Source organism: Pezoporus wallicus, unplaced genomic scaffold (genome assembly GCF_028554395.1).
Source record: "Pezoporus wallicus isolate ANWC-B61680 ecotype Strahan unplaced genomic scaffold, APGP_CSIRO_Pwel_v1 contig_6401, whole genome shotgun sequence".
Taxonomy (NCBI): Eukaryota; Metazoa; Chordata; class Aves; order Psittaciformes; family Psittacidae; genus Pezoporus; species Pezoporus wallicus.
In genome coordinates this window covers 3035040-3055093 of record NW_026638608.1, presented here as the reverse complement: position 1 = coordinate 3055093, position 20054 = coordinate 3035040, and the positions used below count along the sequence as shown (strand labels likewise).

Here is a 20054-nt window from a genome sequence, read left to right as displayed (position 1 = left end):
TCCCCTCGGGCAGGTTAAAGCCATTCCCCTTGGCCTGTCCCTACATCCCTTGTCCCAAGCCCCTCTCCAGTTTCCTGCAGCCCCTTCAGGCACTGGAGCTGCTCTCAGGTCTCCCCTTCAGGAGCCTTCTCTTCTCCAGGCTGCCCCAGCCCAGCTCTCTCAGCCTGGCTCCAGAGCAGAGCTGCTCCAGCCCTCACAGCATCCTCGTGGCCTCTTCTGGACTCACTCCAGCAGCTCCACGTCCCTCTTGTGCTGCTGCCCCAGAGCTGGATGCAGGACTCTGCAGGTGTTTCACCTGAAAGACGTGGCTTCTCCTCCTTTCCTGCATGGGCTGGAGCAGCAGTGGGCTGAAAGGCTCTCCTGTGATCTCACCCTGGCATCCTGAGCTTTGCTTTCTCCTGGGTGCACACCAGCTCACTTTGGGAGTGCATTTGGCTGGGAAGTGCCCATGTCCCCAGGCTGCTGGCAGATGCATCTCTCCCAGCGGGTTTATTCTATGCAGTACAACTTAATGGCAACATCTGGCTTCCTTCTTGCTCCGTGACCTTTCCCATTGCTGCCAACAAAACCAGAGGATGCCTCATCCCAAACTGAGCTGGGCAGATGAGGACATGGCAGAGCAAGCGGCTTGGAGGACGAGAGCCCAGCACGCACCACACGTTACACTGTGACTATGGACACGTTCAGCATGGATTGCCCTCCTCCATGACCTGCTGTGGAGTGCAGCGGGGTTGCTGGGGCTCTCTGCTTGTCTTCCAACCTTCCTCTTCCTTTGTGCTATGGGAGGTGAGCGCTTAAGGAGTATAAATTAACAAATGAGATCCAGTGATTGGAGCTGCAGTTGTTTGCCAGGCTTTGGCAATAACTTGGTGCCAGCACAGCTGCCCACTGCCACCTCCCCTTGAGTGCTTAGTTAAGCCAACACATTGCTGTGCTAATTGGAAGATGGGCTTTTAAAACACCAGCAGTGGCAAATAAACCCAGCTGTAGGTGCAAAAGCACCAGCCAAGCTTGCAGCCTGTAGGACAGGAATGGGGTCGGCCCCAAGGAGCTGGTGCTCCATGTTTCTCTTCCTTATAGTCAACTGGAATTATATGAGTGAAAGGGAGTCAGAAGCAGGGGGAAATGGAGGTTATTGAGTGCTGGCACTGGAAATGGGGGATGTTTGGTTGAGGTTTGTAACCAGGGAGCTCAGGCAGGGTCCTGCCTGCAGAGGAGTGGTTTGGGCAACCAAAGCCTCTTGCAGGAGAGGCCCCTCTGCCCAGAGATGTGTTATTTGGGGATGCAGAAGTGGTTCAGAATTGCTGTTTATCAAATGGGCTTTTCTAAGACAGCTTTGGAGCTCTGGATGGGAGGGCACATCCCTGATGGACAGCGGGATGTGTTCGTGTGGTGCTCAGGATGGGAGGACACGTCCCTGATGGACAGCAGGTTATGTTCCTGTGGTCTGGGCTTCTTCAGGACAGCTTTGGAGCTCAGGATGGGAGGACCCATGCCTGATGGACATTGGGATATGTTCCTGTGGTGGTCAGGATGGGAGGACACATCCCTGATGGACACTGGGATATGTTCCTGTGGTGCTCAGGATGGGAGGACACATCCCTGAGGGGCATTGGGATATGTTCCTGTGGTGCTCAGGATGGGAGGACACATCCCTGATGGACATTGGGATATGTTCCTGTGGTGCTCAGGATGGGAGGACACATCCCTGATGGACATCGGGATATGTTCCTGTGGTGCTCAGGATGGGAGGACACATCCCTCATGGCAGTCAGGATGTGTTTGTGGTCCTACAGCTGCCATATTTGTTCCAAAGATGCGAGTTTGCAGGGCTCACGACCTGACTTAATCCCAGCCCTGGTTTGCAGTTGACCCACTTATGCTGCCCCAAGCATCCTCAGCCCAGCTCAGGTGTGGTCCCAGGGTGATGCAGGGCTGCAGCCAGCCTTGAGCTGCTTGCTAGGCTGGATTTGAGCCTGTTCCCTGGTGAGCAGCAGCAGCCTGCAGGAATGGTGGTGGGTGTTTGCTCTGCTGCAAGTATGGAGAAGATAAATGACTGAGTCAAAGCCACTGATGGAGATGAATCCTTGCCCCATCAGAGCAAAGCAGGATGTTCTCTGGTGGCCTTTCAGATTCAGGGCAGGGGGAGGGACATCCTCGCTTTGTCTCATATGAGCTTGCTTTTATTTTCTCCCTTCTGATCTTCTTTTTCCCTATTAACTCTGCAGAAAGCATTCAACGCCCTGTGCCACAGCACACACTTGTATGGCCGGAGGCTGGTCCTGGAGTGGGCAGACACAGAGGAGACAGTGGAAGCCCTGAGACGGAAAACAGCAGACTATTTCCATGGTAAGGCAGCAGCATCCTTCTGGGCTGTCACTACATCCCTGCCTGGCACAGTCCCATCTGGCACATGCTGCTGGTCCACGCAAGCCCTTTCCCTGCCACTACCAGCTTGCCAGAGCTGGCAGGGAGATGCTGGAGCCTGAGGATGCAGGGGGAAGCAGGAGGCATCCAGGCCATGGCTTTGTCTGACAGCTCTCTGTGTGGATGTGAGCCCATTAACTCTTTGTGTGCTGGTAGTGCAGAGGCACCTCGATGCCTCCTGCCAGCCACGATGCTTTCACTCCATCCGCATGCACCCTGGGGTGCTCTGTAGTTGGGGACCACGCTCTGACCCATGCAAAGGGATGAATAACTTGGCCATCAGTTGAGACACGGACAGGGCCGTTTGGATCAGGTTCCTGAGAATGACAGCTCGGCAGATAACAGCACTGCAGGCTCCTATTGACAGCCATTGACAGGCACAAATGCATTGCTTGGCAAATATTTATGTAGGAAGGGCTCCCCTGGGCTGGAGGGCTAAGCTGGGGATCAATGCTCTTCCTCCTCCATCCCCTCCTAGCCTCCCTTCTCCAGCACACACATACCCATCATCCTGGGGGTTGGCATAAGCAGATGTGGGGCTGTGGATGGAAGTGCAGCAAGTCTTGCTTATTTACTGAGCCTGACTCCAGAGGGACCCAGCCTCCTGGCTGTGAAATGGTGTGCTCAGTGCTGGTTGTTACAGGCTGGGAAGCTTGCCCTTTGGTGGTGGAAGGGTGGAGAGTGGATATAACTGGAGAGGTGTGGGGCAAAGTGGGATGTGCTGGAATCTATGGACTGATCTCCAGTGTGGTGCCAAAAAGGAGCACAGCAGTGCCCAGGCATGGGCAGTAGCCTGGGTGCAGAGCTGTGCTGCTGGGGGCATGTGTGAAGCAGCAGGGGATGGATGTGCCCACCCAGAGCCCAGTGCTTGATCACAGTGATGCAAATCTCCACCTGGGTGCAGAAGGTAGCAAATATGATGTCTCATGTACCCCACTTTATACTCAGGATCTCCTTTCCCCCTTTCTACTCTGCTTAATCCAGGAGGAACAAAACCAGGCTTTCTGGTAGTTGCAGACTCACAGCAGATGCTGTCTGTGAGCTCTGTCACCTCCCACCTTCCCCAGGCTCAGCTTGCTCCTGGTTGCAGTCTGCATTTGCTCCAGCCCCCTTGTGTGGGGTCTTCTTCACCAAGGTGGAGCACGTGGGAGAGCATTTGCACATCCCAGGAGGAATGCAGCCTTGGAGCTGCAGGGACTCCAGGAGCAAGGTTATCACTCCCCATCTTTAGGGACTGAGAATGTGCTTGCAGGCAGCAGTCATCACTGCGCTCCAGCCCATCTCAAGGGGAGAGAAATAACATCCAATGAGTTGAGCCCTGCGTGGTGCACACACACATCCTCTGCTGCAGAACTGCTGGTAGCTAATCCTGCAGCAGAAGGAGATCTGCCAGGAGCACATCTCCATAACAAAGCCTGTCTGGGGCACACTGGTGGGCACGGGGATGAGGTCTTGGCAGCGCCACCCTGCACTGGCAGGCTGGAGTTCCATGGTGGGGTTTTCTTTCTTTGGGAAGTGCCCTCTCCTTATTTCAAGGGGTTTTTGGCAGGGATGCACAGCAGCCTGAGGAGGGAAGGGAGCTGCACCCTATCCCTTTTGCTGTGGGTGTGTGAAAAGCAATTGTGATAGTGATAGAGAGGGGAAAGCTTCAGCTACCGCTCTGCCTTCAGCCCCCGTGGGGATGCTCCTTTGTGTTTCCTCCCCAGTGTAGCCAGAGGTTGATTTTTCCCACCTGGAGCTGGGTTGGAGAGGATGGAGCATGCACCATTGTCACCCTGCCTTGAGTCCTCCCTGCCCCTGCAGCCTACTGAGGAGCTGGGCTGAGACCTCACATCTCATTTCACTGGTGATGCAGAATGGCCTCTGTCGAGCAGGAACCAAGCTCGCTTTTTCCTGATACCCATTTCCACCCCACACTATCCTCCTCTGCCCATAAGGCACAGGAGCAGCTCAGACATCCCCATACTGTTCATGGATGTCCCAATAAGTTTCCTCTCCCACCTCAGTGGGAGACTTGTCAGGGTCTTCCCACCACTTTGCAGGTTGCAAAGGTCCCTTATCTCAGGTCAGAAGGACCAAGATGGGAATGGGAGAGAAAAGATAATTTGGGATCTTGAAGGCTTAGTGAACAGAGTCAAGAGCAAGGTCCCTGGTGTCTTCAACTGTTCTTTGCCACCAAAACCTGCTGCTGCTGTCCTCTTGTCGCTCCCCAAGCCAAGCCCAGCATCTGAGAAGCAGGATGTGGAGGCAGATACCTTCAGAAGGTATAGTGTGGTGGACGGGGTGGGTCTTATCCCACCATCCAGATCAGCCTATTCCTTGTTTCCTGCCCTAACTTTCTTCCCAGCATTGAGCATTGCCATCCTATGGGAGGCTTTTTCTGTGTTTGCTTTCTCTCAAAAGTCTTCTGTGATCCTTTAGGACCTGGGGACCAGCACCACAAGCTCCTGTTTGGAGAGGCTGGTCTTGCTGTAGCAGCAGTGTCATCTGTATCAAGCCGTGTGGGCAGCACTGTGCTATTCGGTACAGGGTAACTAATGCTTGGCTTCTGCTGCTCCTGGCCCTTTTCCTGGTTATTCCACAGGAATGAAAGCAACCAGAGAGCATACCAAGGACTTTACACATAGCAAAAGGGGTGAGGAAAGAGTTACAGCAGGATAAAGGACTGAGCCTGCCCATCTCGCGGGGCTTTCAGACACAATCCCCCCAAGTTCTATGCAGTTGGATTTGGGGTGTGTTGAAAAGTTCCTTCTTTTTCTGCTTCCATTTCCTCTTTTCCCTGAAGTTTTTGGCTAGCTGCAGGCACAGCAGCGACGCACAGATGTTTCCATGGTTAGCACATGGTGGCTCTAGGTGTAGGAGAGGCTGCAGAGCGATACCAGAGGTGAGAAGATGGCTGTAAGGCCTGGGGGTTGTTATTACTGGGGTCCAGTGGGGACAGTGCAGTGACCTGGATTTGATGGCAAGGTTCACTTGAGCCATGAGCTCATCCTGCTCCATCTCAGTGCATCACAGCAGCTTTGAAAGAGTCACCTTGGTCTTTCAGGCTGGTGTCTTGAGGAGCAGCACCCGGAACCCATCACCCAGCGGCTCAGTGTCACCCCCATCGTTTTTGGCTTAGATGTGTCCTACCACTGACTACTCCCAACTACAATCATGCTCCTTATTTCTCAGCATCATTTATAGAGATTTGGCTTCCAGCTCCCAGGTCTCACCCTGCTTTATTTGTTAGGTTAAAGAGAGGTCTGGGCTCCGAAATCTTTGCTCTGTGCAGGTGTTCATCATGGCAATCAAGCCACTTCTGAGCTATCTTTTCAGTAGATCTAATAGATGCAATAAACCAGAATGGGCATCCTTCCCATTTCGTGTTGTTTGCAGGTCATTCTTTATGGCTTGTTCTGAGTCTTTGTAATGTTCCAGGAGACGGTGAGGACCCCAGAACCGGCCACTGCCTGCCAGATAATGCTTTCAGTGATGCTGTCAGGAGGGAGGCACAGCCCAGCACTGATGCTGGGGCTGCAGCCCTACACCTCCTGCCTCCAAGCACAGTCTGTAAGAGATTTAAGGCTTTTTGCTCTTTTCTGAGTGGACCTTTTGTTCATCCAGAGGCAGGAGGGTCTTATTGAACCAAGAAACAACTCTTTGTGGAGTTCTAATTGCACCCCACCAGGGGTTGTTAGTTGTGGGACCTGCTTTAGGCCAGGTTGGACTGGGCTTGGAGCAGCTTGGTGTACTAGAAGGTGTCCCTGCCTGGACTTGGGGTTGGAACTGGGTGATCTTAAGGTCCTTTCCAACCCAAACCACTCTGTGATGCTAAGGTGGATGAAGAGCCTGAGACGGGGGACGTTTGGAGGCTGCTGTGGATAAAGAGACTTATCTACTCTTGGGCTAGATAAGAGAAGCCATGGAGAGGTTGACCAGTGATTGGCCTTAAATCCAGCCTGTCATGTGGAGCGGGGTGATGGCAAACACTACATCAGAGCAGCGAGAGATGCACAAACCCTGCCACCAGTAGCATCTTGGTCCTCATTTGGGGAGGAGGATCCTCCCTTTGGAAAACAGGGATCACTGACATCTTTGAAACCAGCAGTGATGAAGGGATCCCAGTCCTGCAGCTGAACGTGCCAGCCCTGGGCTGAGTGGCCCATGAAAGGCGTATGAACAGCTCCATCCCCCTTTTCTTCCCTCTCTTTCCCAGCACAGGGTGATGGTTTGCAGGTGCAGCTCCATCCTGGCAAGCCTTGCTGCGGGATGAAAGGCTGCGTGGAGACCTCAGAGCAGCTTCCAGTGTCTGAAGGCCACATTTTCACAGATTGGAGCTCTGGCAATTGCTGAAAATGAGGCTCCTTTAAAATCTATCCCATTAGATCCATGCAGGAAGTTCCAATTAACTGTTTGTTTCAGAGCATCCTCTTCCATCCTCCTTCCCCCTGTCTACACCATGAATATTACAAATAAGGTTGTTTTCCAGTTGGCATAGAATGTTTGCAGGAGATGTAGGTTTTCTTGTCCCCCAAAGGGGGAACGATTAGGTGTAGAAAGAGACTTCATAAAAGGTCCTTTCCAACCCTAACTATTCTATGATCCTTACCCAATCAAATACAACCTAAGGGATAGATACTGGTGAGAGTCTGCCTGGAGTTTGACATGACTGATGCTTGTACCACCTAAGGATGCGGTTATTAGAGTTGCATCTCAAGTAGCATGTTTTAGGGCTGACATTGTTGCCTCTTTGCTTTGCAAAATGTATTTAAAAACTCTTTCTTGGGGCTGTATCTATAAATTATCCTAATATTGCAATAACCAGCACTTCCAGCCCTCCCCTGCTGACTTACTGCAGCAGACACTAACCCATCCGTGTGCTGACCTCAGAGCAGCTTCCAGTGTCTGAAGGGTGCTACAAGGGTGCTGGAGAGGGGCTCTTCATCAGGGACTGTAGTGATAGGACAAGGGGTGATGGGTTCAGACTGAAACAGGGGAGATTTAGGTTGGATTTAAGGCAGAAGCTCTTCCCTGTGAGGGTGCAGAGGCGCTGGCACAGGGTGCCCAAAGAAGGGGTAAATGCTCCATCCCTGGCAGTGTTCAAGGGCAGGTTGGACACAGGGGCTTGGAGCAACCTGCTCCAGTGGAAGGTGTCCCTGCCTGTGGCAGGGGTTGGAACTGGAGGAGCTTTAAGGTCCCTTCCAACCCAAACCCAGGCTGGGATTCTATGATTGTCTAAGACACGCGAGCAGAGCAGCCATCCCCTCGGCGTGCGCGCGCTCCCTGTCTCCCGGGAGCCCGCAGTCCGTGCAGGGAAGGCACTTGCTCCCAATCCAGCTAAATTACTATTGACTTGTGTTCTCTGTGCTTCACAAACATTGCACCCGGGCGTCAGCAGCGGGGCTGGCGGGATCCTGCCAGGCCTAACTTGGGAAACCAGCTGTGCCGGGCCTGCTCCTTCCCATCGATCAAAGCATTACATTGACAGATGGGGAATTCGGCTCAGGCAGGGGAAGGCAGGACTTGTGGGGTTGGTTTGGTTTTCCTGATAGGAAGGATGGGGTGGAAAGAGGGGATGCGGAGGCTGCGGGGTGGGTGGATGAGAGGGGTGGGTGAGGAGGGGGCACTGTATTTCAGTGGTGAGAGCGTTTCCGAGAGCCCCACTGCAGCTTGGCCCTGGTTATTCCGTTGTTGGCTGTAAGCAAAGGGTTTGCAGGGGAGGGCAGGCTCCAACCGTGCACTCCCTGGTGGGGCGCGAAGAGTCTTCCTCATCCCCATCCCCTTATCCAGGTTGTTCCTCCTTTGAGCCGCAGACCCCCAACTGCTCCTTTTGCCTCTGGGCTGCATTACAGCCTCACCTCCCAGCATTTTGGGCTTCCTTTTCTCTCCTTTCTTCTTTTATTACAGCTTTCTTTTTCTCTCAGAGAGCATCTGTAACTAATGCAAACACATGCTGTAGCCGGAGAGTCAAACCCCGCAGGATTAGCGTGGCATCCACAACCCTGCCATGTTCTAATCCCGTGGTAATCCCCCTCCCGGCCCACCCCTGCCGGCTTTGCCTTTTGTTTAAAGGAAGCAAATGGGATCCTTAGCGGGCAAACCTTAACCAGCTTGGAGCAGCACAACGGAAGTCGAAGCAATTCTCTTCCCCACCCTCCTGCGTTGGGGTTTTTCCCCCTTTTCCTCTTTATTAGGGAGATGGGGGGGGATGCTCCCAGTGCTCCCCAGCAGTGCTGCAGCTGAGCTGGTCGATCTGGAGCGTGTGGTGGGGGCCTTTTGCCCTGCCAGCCTCTTGCCAGGGTCCCATGGGTGCACCACACTGCTTAAGGATGCACCCTTAGCACCCAGCATCCCTCATCCACCCTGTGCAACCCCCTCATCACCTCCATGCGGGACCTGTCCCATGGATGCACTGCACTGTTTAGGGATGCTCGCTTAGCATCCATCCAGCATCCGTCATCCAGCACCCCCTCCCCTGTGCAACCCCATCATCATCTCCATGCGGGACCAGTCCCATGGATGCACTGCACTGTTTAGGGATGCTCGCTTAGCATCCATCCAGCATCCGTCATCCAGCACCCCCTCCCCTGTGCAACCCCATCGTCATCTCCATGCAGGCTCTCAGGACCTGAAGGAGTGTCAAGTGGGAGGCACTCTCTTCCCTGCTATGGATTTGGGAGCTGGGACCACATCTGATGCCATTTCCAAGCCCTGACCATGAGGCTTGACACGGAGCTGGGAGGGCAGAGGGAAGGGGAGGGAGAATTGCTGTGCTGGCAGTGGGTTGTCCCTTGTGCCTATGGGTGATTGAACTGGGAAGAGCCACCGGAGGTACTTGGGGTAGCACCTTGTGGTCTGCCTCGTCTCCCCTGAGCTCAGCACCCGCATCCCTGCAGCCCCCAGGGGATGGAGGCAGGTTCTGGCTCTCTGACAAGGAATTAATTGGAAACTAAAATCATTAGATGGGAACTCTAGAAATGCAAAATTGTTGGGAATTGTTGGGGGGGGGTGGGATGTGAGCTTTTGTCAGGTTAATTTCTTCTGTATTGATGTTTTGTGACATTTGCTTGTTGTTTATCTCCCGCAGCAGCTGTAATACTAAAAGAAAATGCACAGCTTGTTCCATTTATTTATTTTACACCTTTTCTTTAGTCCTATGGTATGTTTGTTTGTTTGAGAAACCCAGCGAGGCTTTTGATGTCTGAAAGCAGGATTTAAACAGCTGTTCTCCATGTGCTGCTTGCAAGCCAGAGCTGCTGGCTTAGGGGGAAGAAGGGGGAGAGCACCACTTCCCTGTGGAGAGGAAGAGGAGGCAGAGCCGACTTCAGCCTCAGGACAGGGACCAAATGGTGGTGTCGCCCCTGATGCTGTTGCGATGCTCCCTTGGGTGCAGGCAGAGCATCAATAGGGAGGGATGTGCACGCAGTGGTATCAGGGGTGTGACCATAGAATCATGGAATCATTTAGGTTGGAAGAGACCTTTAACTCATCCAGTCCACTCTTTACCCCAGCACTGCCAAGGCCACCCCTAACCCATGGCACTGAGGCCTCGTCTCCACGGGGTGTGAACACTTGCAGGGACGGTGACTGCAGCCCTGCCCTGGGCAGCCTGTTCCAATGCCTGAGCACCCTCTGGGGCAGGAATTGTTCCTCAGCTCCATCTAAACCTGCCCTGGTGCAGCTTGAGGCCGTTTCCTCTTGTCCCATCCCTTGTTCCTTGGGAGCAGAGCCCAGCCCCTCCTGGCTCCATCCTCCTGTCAGGCAGTTGTAGGGAGCCATCAGGTCCCCCCTGAGCCTTCTCTTCTCCACACTGAACCCCCCAGGTCCCTCAGCCCTTCCCCATCACCCTTGTGCTGCAGGCCCTGCACCAGCTCCATTGCCCTTCTCTGACCCCTCTCCAATGTCTCTCTTGTAGTGAGGGGCCCGGATGATGCTGGGAGGGTCACAGGATAGTGCTGTTGGTGTGGGGCAGGAGAAGCAAAGGAAGGGCATTGCTGTCGTTGGGCATGAGCTGGCCTCTCACCTTCATGCACTGCCAGCCGAGGTGGGCTGCAGGGCCAGGCAGCAATCAGATGTCTCAGCAAGGATGTTGGTAGGTCTGTGTGCTGCTAAGAGCATTGTTGAACCAAGGCTGGTGTCTAGGTTTGGTGTTGACCACCAAGAGACGTTGCTTTTGGACAGGGAATGGGTGAATTGGGGTCAACAAGAAGGGTTGGCATCACCAAGGAGCCTGTTTGGGTGCTTCCTGCAAAGCATGGGTGGTAGGTATGGAGTCACACCTCCAGCCATGGTGTCCTGAATGGTGAGGAGAAGTAGGTGACAGTGGAGTGGCTTTACCAGAGAGGGGGATGAAGGGGCCTTGAGGTAGCCCAGGTTTTAATCTTTGCTTTTCTTCTTCTCCTCTATCCCCTTTGCTACCCCCTGGGCCTGGACAGAATCCCCAAAGAAGAGAAAGAAGTCAGAGGTTTTGAAGGAAATCCTGGAGCATCTGGAAGAGGAGGAGAGCAACAAGGATGAGGCCATGTAGCATCTGGTGAGGTGGGTACCAGGGCAGGGGCGGGCAACGCTGGCCCTAAAGGTCAGAATGGGCTGCTGCAGGGTCAGCAGTGCCAGGAGGAGAAGGCAGCACTGCAAAGGGTCAGGGTTTCCATCCTGCCCCTGCTCCCACTCACCCTGCAGGCTCCTAGTCATGGCCTCAGGGGGTACAGCCTGGATGTGGGCTCAGTTTGGGCTCTGTGTGGAAGTCAGTGCCCGCACTGCCTGTGTGTGTGTGTGCTGCCCAGGGTTTGCTGTGCTGCAGGGGAAGCCAGCAGAAACTGCTGCTGCAGCAGAAATTGCTGTCAGGTCACAAACCGGCCCTCGCTGTGCTTGGGAAGTCAAAAACATCAAGCTCCTGTTTGGAGCCCAACGTGCGGCTGCCACCATGAAGGACATGGTTTGGCCAAAGGCCTTTCCCCTGCTCGCCCAGCTTCACTTCCCCTCTCCACGGCTTCACTCCATGCACAGCACCCCAGGGTCTGTTTGTGCCATCTCGAGTCCTGGCTGGCATTGCTCCTCCTTGGCGTGTGTCCTCATGGAGCAGCATCTTCAGGGCTGGAGAGCGTGGCATGGCAGAGGATAGCAGGAGGGGAGCCAGCTGCCTGTGGTCAAACACCGTGCAGCTCAGCCAGCTTGCTTTTGAGCCCCCCTGGGTGGTTCAGGAGCAGTGAGAGACTCACAGATCTCCTTTGTGTGTTTGTGGCTATGTTGCTGGTATTAAACATGTTCACCAGCCCCAGCAGCTGGAAGAGTGCAGTAAAAACACCAGGGATGCTCCTGGATCCCTTTGAACCACACTCTGCCCCCCTTTTCCTCTCCACTGGAGGACTCGCCACCCACCTCCACAGTGATGAAACACCATCCTGTGCTGAGAAACGCATGCAGAGCTGAGAGAGATAAGTGCATCGCGCTGGCGTGCTGCTCCACGGAGGTGACTGGAGGTGCTGGGTGATAATTCCTGTGGTGCTTCCTCCAGCAGCATGTGTTTGCTCGGTACAACCTCTTCATCAGGGCCTGCAGCAACAGGACGTGGGGCCATGGGTTCAGACTGAGACAGGGGAAGTTCAGGTTGGAGATAAGGAAGCTCATCCCTGTGAGGGTGCTGAGGCGCTGGCACAGAGAAGTGGTGAATGCGAGAGCCGTGGGTGCCATGGTTTAGTGTGAGGTGTTCCCTGCCCATGGCAGGGGATTGGAACTGGGTGATCTTAAGGTCCTTTCCAACCCAAACTGTGATTCTAAGGGAATGATTCGCCACGTCCTGGCTCATGATATCCCCAGAAATGACGCCGGTGACATCTCACCCAAGTGCCAGGACCTGGTTTTCGGGGTGCTGCCCCTGAGCCCGTGGTGTTGGGGGTGTTCTCCCTCCCAGCCCTGGGAGGCTGCCCCGCGCTCGCTGGCGTGTGTTTGTGTGTGTGATGCACATTACTGCTGGCGAGGCTGTTTTCCTCTCGGCAATATCTGCCTATTGCTGCGAGGCGGTTCTCAATACACCTACCAGTGGGATGCTCATAACCTTACTTATTACCAGACTCCTGTTCAACCCACAACACTGCTGGCTGCCTCAATAGCGAGCGCATCTGGGCCCAGAGCCCACCAATAACCCTGCTAATACATCTGCCTTCCTGGGCTGCCACAAGCACCAGGCACGAGCACAGCGCCAGGGCCCTCCTGATGAAAGGGAAGGTGCTTACGTGACCACAGGAATAATCCAAGTTGGATTAAATAACTGCCTGCTTCATGCAGTGTGTCTGCAGTAAGTGCCGGGGCTTCCAGATAACATTTGTTCCCTTGGAGCAGCTCTGATTTAAGGATGCCTCGAGGTGGATGTGCTGTTAACACCTTCTCCAGCAGGCAGCCTGAGGATGAAGCTGGGGAGGGATAGAGATGGGGAGGGATAGAGATGGGCCTGGGGAGAGATGGAGATGCAGCAAAGGAGGGATGGAGCTGGGGAGGGGTGGAGCTGAGGAGGGATGGAGATGGAGCTGAGGGAGGGATAGAGGTGGAGCTGGGGAGGGATGGGGATGGAGATGGAGCTGAGGAGGGATAGAGATGGAGCTGAGGAGGGATAGAGATGGAGCTGAGGAGGGATGGAGATGGAGCTGAGGAGGGATGGAGATGGAGCTGAGGAGGGATAGAGATGGAGCTGAGGAGGGATGGAGATGGAGCTGAGGAGGGATAGAGATGGAGCTGAGGAGGGATGGAGATGGAGCCGAGGAGGGATGGAGATGGAGCTGAGGAGGGATAGAGATGGAGCTGAGGAGGGATAGAGGTGGAGCTGGGGAGGGATGGGGATGGGTAGGGATGGAGATGGAGTTGGGGAGGGCTGGAGCTGGAGCTCAGGAGGGATGGAGCAGTGCGGCAGGGGCAGGACACACAGTGTTGCTCAGAGCCCAGGCAAGCCCTGTCCTTACAGATGTGCCCTATCCGAGCTCTTCTGCAAGCCTCCCGTAGCCAGTCCTCCCATAGGGCCTGGGCCTCAGCACTGGTGGGCTTGAGGCCCCCCAGCTCTTTGTGCTCAGCACCCAGAGCTCTAACACTCCGTGCCGGCCCCCCAAACCATAGTGCAGCCTCTGAGCAGCTCCCCAGTCCCCACCACCAGATATTCCTGCGGCTGGGACCAGGGGCCAGACCCCCACAGCTGAGGGGTGCCCCCTCTGTGGTGTTCAACACTTATCCCTTATGGCAGGTCCAGCGCATCGCCCTGCCCTGGGTGATGGTGGGTAAACTGAGGCAGGGGTATCGCTGTCAAAGGGGGTGTCTGAGCCAGCTGGAACAGTGACAGGTTTGGGTTTCTCTATGCTCCATGTTGGTGAGTGGCATTCCCATCCCCTCTGCAGCTCCCCACTCCCTTTGCCATGTGTACCAGTGCAGGGCAGCAGTGCCATGGTCCTCTTGGGGGATCACCGCTGGGAAACAGGGCTTGAGTATCCCAGGGGTAAAGGACCAAGGATCGATGCAGCCGATGGCCCTCACAGAGAGGATGGAGGAGCCGGGCAGGACCCTTCAGACCCATCCATCACGCGGTCAAAGCAAAGCTTTGCAGCGTTGCAGGTTGGGCTTGGGTTTTCCTGGGGTGTTTTTCCTGTGGTGGGCTTCCCCCCCCCTTCCCTCTCCATTGTCTTTTGTGGAGGGGCAGGTTTCTTGCTGAGTGTCTCTGAGGTCTGCAGCGGCGCCGAAAAGGATTAGCGCAAGCAGAGCATGTAGGCTTTAGAGAACAGAGCAGAGTTTGGTTTCAACAGCTAATTCAATTTGTTCTGCCGAGATTGAAATATGAAATGGTTGCCAGTCAAACGTTCAAAGGGGGAGGAGGGAGCAAAGAAGAGAGGGAGCCTTCTCAAATCTAAATTTTAATGAAAATTAATTTAACCCTTTGATACGTCTTCAAGCAGTTTATTTCCCAGGCTGGAACGCATCCGTGAGGGGGTCTTTTCCTCCCCCTTTTCCCTTCCAACGTAATGAAGGTTTTCCTTTTCCCTTAATGATACTTATCTTGTGGAGCAGTTTGACACTGGTGAAGATCTCAGGCAATGTGGTATCAAGGAAGTCTGTTTGATGTGTGTGTGTGGGGGGAGCTATGTATACAGATACATAGAGAGGGATGCCCATACATTAAGTATGGAAGTGCTGATTGCAGCTCTGGAGAACAGTTGGAGTTAATTCCTTGCTCCACAAGCAAAGACTCCGTTTCTTTGTTATGGATTGAGAATCCCACACATGCACCCCTAAAATTACAGTGGGTTTAAGGGGAATCTTCTGCAAATGAGCATAATGCCTGCTAATTACCCTGCATTCAAATGGAGGCCTAAGTAGGCCTGCAGGAAATCCATCACTCCCCACTGCCTTTCCTTTCTTTTTTCTTTCTTTCCCCCCTCCCTTGTCTCAAGCAATCCTAATGATAAAGTAATGCAAACTCTGAACCGTCCACGTAGTAAAACCTGGGAAATAGCCTCCCACTGCTCCTTAACCTTGGCGGTGCTTCTGCAGCTGAACACCATTGCAGTGCTCTCAGTTGTGTTCAGGGGTGGGAATAGTTCCTTTTAAATCAGGCTGTGTCTGTAACAAATGATTGCACACTTAATGATTGTGATCGGGCAATGATGAGCTGTAAGCCCGGCTCCCCTTTTAGCTGGCTCTCACACCACAGGGCTGGTGTCACCCCTGGTGTGCCCTAGGCACTTGTAGGGTGCGATGCTCATCCGCTCTGGTGTCCTTTTTGGGGGGGGTGCTTTGTATCCAGGCTGTGCTGATGGCAGAGGGGGTGAGCAGCCTGCTCCAAGCCTCTGGCCATCCTGGGGGCTGGATGGATGTGTTATTTCAGGCTCCACTGGATGGGCTCAGGGGTGTCTCTCTGCACATGCTGTCCCCATCGGAAAGCCGAAACCAATGGCTCACACTTGGTCCTGTCCCTACAAGCCCTGGGATCTGGTCCAGGTCCCCACGGGGTCTGCAGCCCCCAGCCCCAGAGGGTTGTGATGGCTTCATTCACTGAGCTGGATGGTGATGGGAGCTGCAGCGGCTGTGACCGTTCCCCAGGCACCCACCGCATCCCCCCTCCCCGGGGCCAGCTCTGCAATTGGATTAGGATATTATTCAAATGCAGCCTTTTTACTGAATTAGAGGGTTAACGGGTTTTAATGTAAAACTAGCTTTACTTCATTGCTGCCTGTTGCCAGAGGCCTGTGTGGGCTGTTATCTACTTAAGGGGACAGCCAGCAAGCCCATGCGGAGAGGATATCCCATGGATGAGTGATGCTTCCTGCTGCTCCCAGAGCCAGGCTGTGCTACGGTGCCCTCTTTGCTTGTTCAAAGTGACTCATGGCCTTTGGAAACCCCTTGGCCAGGAGCTGTGCTGGTTTTCTCTCACTGTCCCATGGGACTCAGGCTGGGGCTCCGTGCAGGCATGGGCAGGCAGGTCGCATCCTGCACTGTGAGCTGTGGGCTTGAATTGCTGTTGCTTACAGCATCCCTCTGCGCTGCTGTGGGTGGTTTCTTTTCATCACCATTGCACTCGTCCTGCCTGCAGCACTGGATCGTGACTTTCAGCTCTTCTCATCCCTTTATTCCCATTGTGCCATTGCAGTCTTCCTCCCAGGTGTGCCCCACAGAGTGGGGTTTTGGGAAGCCCTGAAGGGCCGAGCCTGTCTCTTCACAGCAAGCACTGTAGATGCCACTCACCAGCCCTTGGCAAGGGCTGCAGGAAGAGCTCACATCCCCCTGCATGATGCCTGCAGCTTTCCAGCCCAGCTCCATGCAGGAGCTCTGCGATATGAAGCCTTTCTGTCTGCCTTTGGTGTTGGCAGCCATCCCTTTCTCCGCAGCATCTCTACCAGCTTTGCTTGTCATCTCACAGAGGTGGGAATTGCAGTGTCCGTGTATCCTGGAAGTTGTCTTCCTGAGCAAGGTGTGGCAGGAAACCCACAGGAAGGGTTTCAGCTTGAAACAATGCCCCAGGGCCTTGGTGGCTGCTGTCTGGAGATGGAAGAAGCAGTGTAAAGGCAAAGACCTTCCCTTGCTGCCTCAGTTTCCCCATCAGCACAGCACAGGGGAAGCAGCCGTGCTCCATGCCCATTCCCACATCCCTTCCAGGATCCCTACTGAGCCAACTCCTGTTTTAGCACTCAGGGCTTTGATTTCCTTCAGCTCCCAATTGTCCCCATGCCTCCTTCCACCAGCCCTTTGCTGTTGCAAACCCCACCTGCTTCTCCCTTGCTGGAGGATTAGCCAAGGGATGCTGCTGCTCCCTGTGTCACACAGAAACCTCCTTTCCCCTCCCTGCAGCCAGCATTAAAATAGCCTCACTGTGTGAAGGGGTCGGATGAGTTGCCATCCAATGGCCACGGATGAGCCAGGCTCCATCACAGCCGAGGTGCCTCTTGAGCTGGATAATCCCACCATGGACGGGGGGACAGCAGCAAACTGGCATCATCCCAGCCTGCAGCCACCCCCAGGGATGCTTGGCTGGGATGCTGGATGGAGATTTGGGAGGCACGAGCTTCTCCTTAATAGCACAATGTTATACCGTACCCCAAGTCGCACCATGAATGGTGTTCAGCACCATCACTGCATTCCAGCTTCCACCACCACCTTCCTCCCTGGGAAATAAACCAGGAGAGCGAGGAGGCAGCTTCCTCTGGAGCGTGGCTGCGTGTGACTGAGATGCTGCCTCCTGCTTTCCCTAAATATATGCATTGGAAAGGGAGAAGAAATCGCATGGCAGGGCTTGAGATTTCAGACTTAGCCATTCATGAATAATAATCAGGCTGAGTAATTCACAGTAAATAGGTATCCAAATTGGCTAATAAGGGAGGCTTTCACCCCAAACTGGAGCTGGGAAGAGAGGCAGGGAGAATATGAACAGGCTTTGGCTGTGTGCATGGTGTGACCTGAATCAGTGGGATACAGAAAGTGATGCCAGGAGAGAACAGCAATGGGGGGGATCCAGGGAAGGGACAGCATCCCACTGTGGGGCAGCAGTCACAGGCTTGGACCTGCAGGAGCATGGATCCTATGTTCCACAGCCTGTAATTAGAATCATAGAATCCCAGCCTGGTTTGTGTTGGAAGGGACCTTCAGGCTCCTCCAGCTCCAACCCGTGCCATGGGCAGGGACACCTTCCAGTAGAGCAGCTTGCTCCAAGCCCTGTCCAGCATTGAACACTAAGCTCTATTCCAGCCCTGGGACCATGCTGATGGGCATGAGCATGCCCAGCCAGTGAGTGTGAGGTGAGCTGTTGGTCTTCATCCACCAGCAGCAGGCTCTGACTGGGATGAGGTGCATAGGGAACAGCTCCCAGGTGCCAGACACCAGACACGTGTTCCTCTAACAGCATTTTAAGGTCATGTTAGATAAAGTTAAGATTAAGAAAACAATGCCAAAGCACCCCTGCAGGTCTTGGCCTATTTAACTACATAGAATAGAAGCTCAGAGTGCAGGTGACGAGGAGCTGAAGGAAGGATGCTCCTGCGAGGTTGCCAGGCAGTGTTCTGCAGCTGCTAAATGACTTTTAAATTGAGGAGAAACCTACAGCCACTTCTACAGTCCCCTCAGCTCCTTTATATAGGGCAGCACAGTGACTGGAGAGCATCGTGCTGCTGCTTGGCTGAGGTACTTGTCCTATAGCAAAGGATTGCAGTGGATTCGACATCAACCACAGCAACGCTGGCCAAAGGCGATTTTCCTTCTGCTTCCCTTCCCCACCTCTCCCCTGGGCTGAGGATTGAGGATGCTCACAAAATGTAGCACACTGGGTAGCATGGAGCAAACAAATGGGGCTTTTTTTTCCCCTCCTCTGTGACTTGGCTTATTTGAGTGTATTGGGAAGTGGGTTTGGGGCTTGCAGAGTGTTTTATCTTGGGGTATGAGGGATGCTGTTGATGCCCCAGCAGCTGCAGCACTGCAGAGCTGGTGGCTGGAGCACCCCTATGTCACTCCATCCCTTCCCTACAGCTTAAAGCATTCCTCACTGGAGGAATGGGATCCTCACTGGGGGTGGGATTTAGCAGATGTAATGAGGACAGCTTTATAAGACACGAAGGATGGAGAGGAAATTGTGCTCCTGCCTCTCCCACGTTTGGTGGCGTAAAATCTCTCCAGACTTAGGTGTAGCCAATGCTAGCGGTTCTCCTGCTGATGGGGCTGGAGAAGTGCTTGGCTGCTGCCTCCTGATCAGTCCAAAGGTTTTCTACTCCATCAGCGTATAAATCAGACCACGAAATGCAAAATAAGCTTCACCCAAAGCACCACGAGAGACCTTGGTCCCAGCCATACACTGGGTCTCCGGGCTGCCATCCCCATGGAGCCATACCCTGCCTCTGCGTGGTCCCTTGGCAGCAAAGCCCAGGATTAACCTCAGCCTTATCCCTGCAGCCAAAGTAAGCCCCGTGCTGGAGACTTGGTGACGGGCACAAGCAACCCATGTGGTGATGCTGCCGGCCCCAAAGGCTCCCTAACAGCTGGTGGAGAGGCAGAAAGAGGCCGATTGCAGGCAGGAGCTGGTTTAGTTTCATTTCCAGACAAACCCAGCTCCGTGTGTCAGCCTGGGCTAAGCAAGCCCTGAGAAACAGAGGGATGGATTGTCCAAGGAGCAGTTTTAACCAGGAGTCAGAGGAAGTGACGCAGGGCTGGCAGCTCACTATCCTGCACCCCCAGCAAGGAACATAGACCCCATCCCTGGCAGTGTTCAAGGCCAGGTTGGATGGGGCTTGGAGCTGCCTGCTCTAGTGAAAGGTGTCCCTGCCCATGGCAGAGGGTTGGAACTGGATGAGCTTTAAGGTCTCTTCCATCCCAGTCTGTTCCATGATAAATGAGAGAAGAACATCATCCCCAGGCAGCTGCAAACCAGAGCAGGCACCCCTCCCACAGGAAACTGAAGCTGAAAAATGGAAACTGGGGGGGGAGTGTGGTGTGTGTATTATTATTATTAATATATTTATATTACTATATATTAATATTATTATTATTAAGATTAAAACAACCAACAACCCCCCGACCCCACTCTTTGGCTGAGCTGAGCATGGCCACAGGGAGGGTGACGGGCAGCGCAGGCAGGAGCCTCGGACTTCGTTAGGATTCAGCCCTTAGATCTCTCCTTTCTCTCTGATGGCTGAGTGTGATTGACACTTACAAATTACCCAGCCAAAAGTGTCGAGTCTTTGACCCCTGAGTAACATCTTTGGCAAGCCTGAGATTTGCCAGCATTTTGTCATCTAATTACTACAAATCCCTTGGAAATTCACTGGCTGGTGAATTTTTAATGCAGGACAATTTCAATGTGATGCATCGCCCAGATGGGCACACGCGCTCCTGCTCCTTCCCTCTCCCCCCCCCCACTGCCTCTCCTCCTTCCCTTTTTTCTCCTTTCCTTTCTCCCATTCCTGCCCCCATCCTGTTTCTTACCTCCCTCCTACCCCTGTGTGTCCGTATTCATGGCATCTCATCCCTTCCCTGTGCTCTCCATCCCACCGGCTGTGCGCAGGATGGAGCCAGGCACTTTGTGTCCCCCCCCCCAGCCTGGCAGCAGCAGCTCAGGTCCCACTCTGTGTCTCATCGATGGGGACAGGAGCTGCTAACATGACACTCATTTTATGCTTCCTTCTTCCTAGGCC

At 54.0% G+C, this 20054-nt stretch overlaps 1 protein-coding gene across 1 annotated transcript in view; it reads left to right on the top strand.

The window, feature by feature from the left end:
• RBM19 (RNA binding motif protein 19) overlaps positions 1-10943 on the top strand; it is a 59372-nt gene extending 48429 nt beyond the window's left edge. Inside the window, exons 23-24 of the mRNA XM_057411239.1 lie at positions 2229-2349; positions 10845-10943. Of these exons, the coding sequence (XP_057267222.1) occupies positions 2229-2349; positions 10845-10936 (213 nt within the window). The 3' untranslated portion in view covers positions 10937-10943. The remainder of the gene's footprint in view (positions 1-2228; positions 2350-10844) is intronic.
• The last annotated feature ends 9111 nt before the right edge of the window (positions 10944-20054 follow it).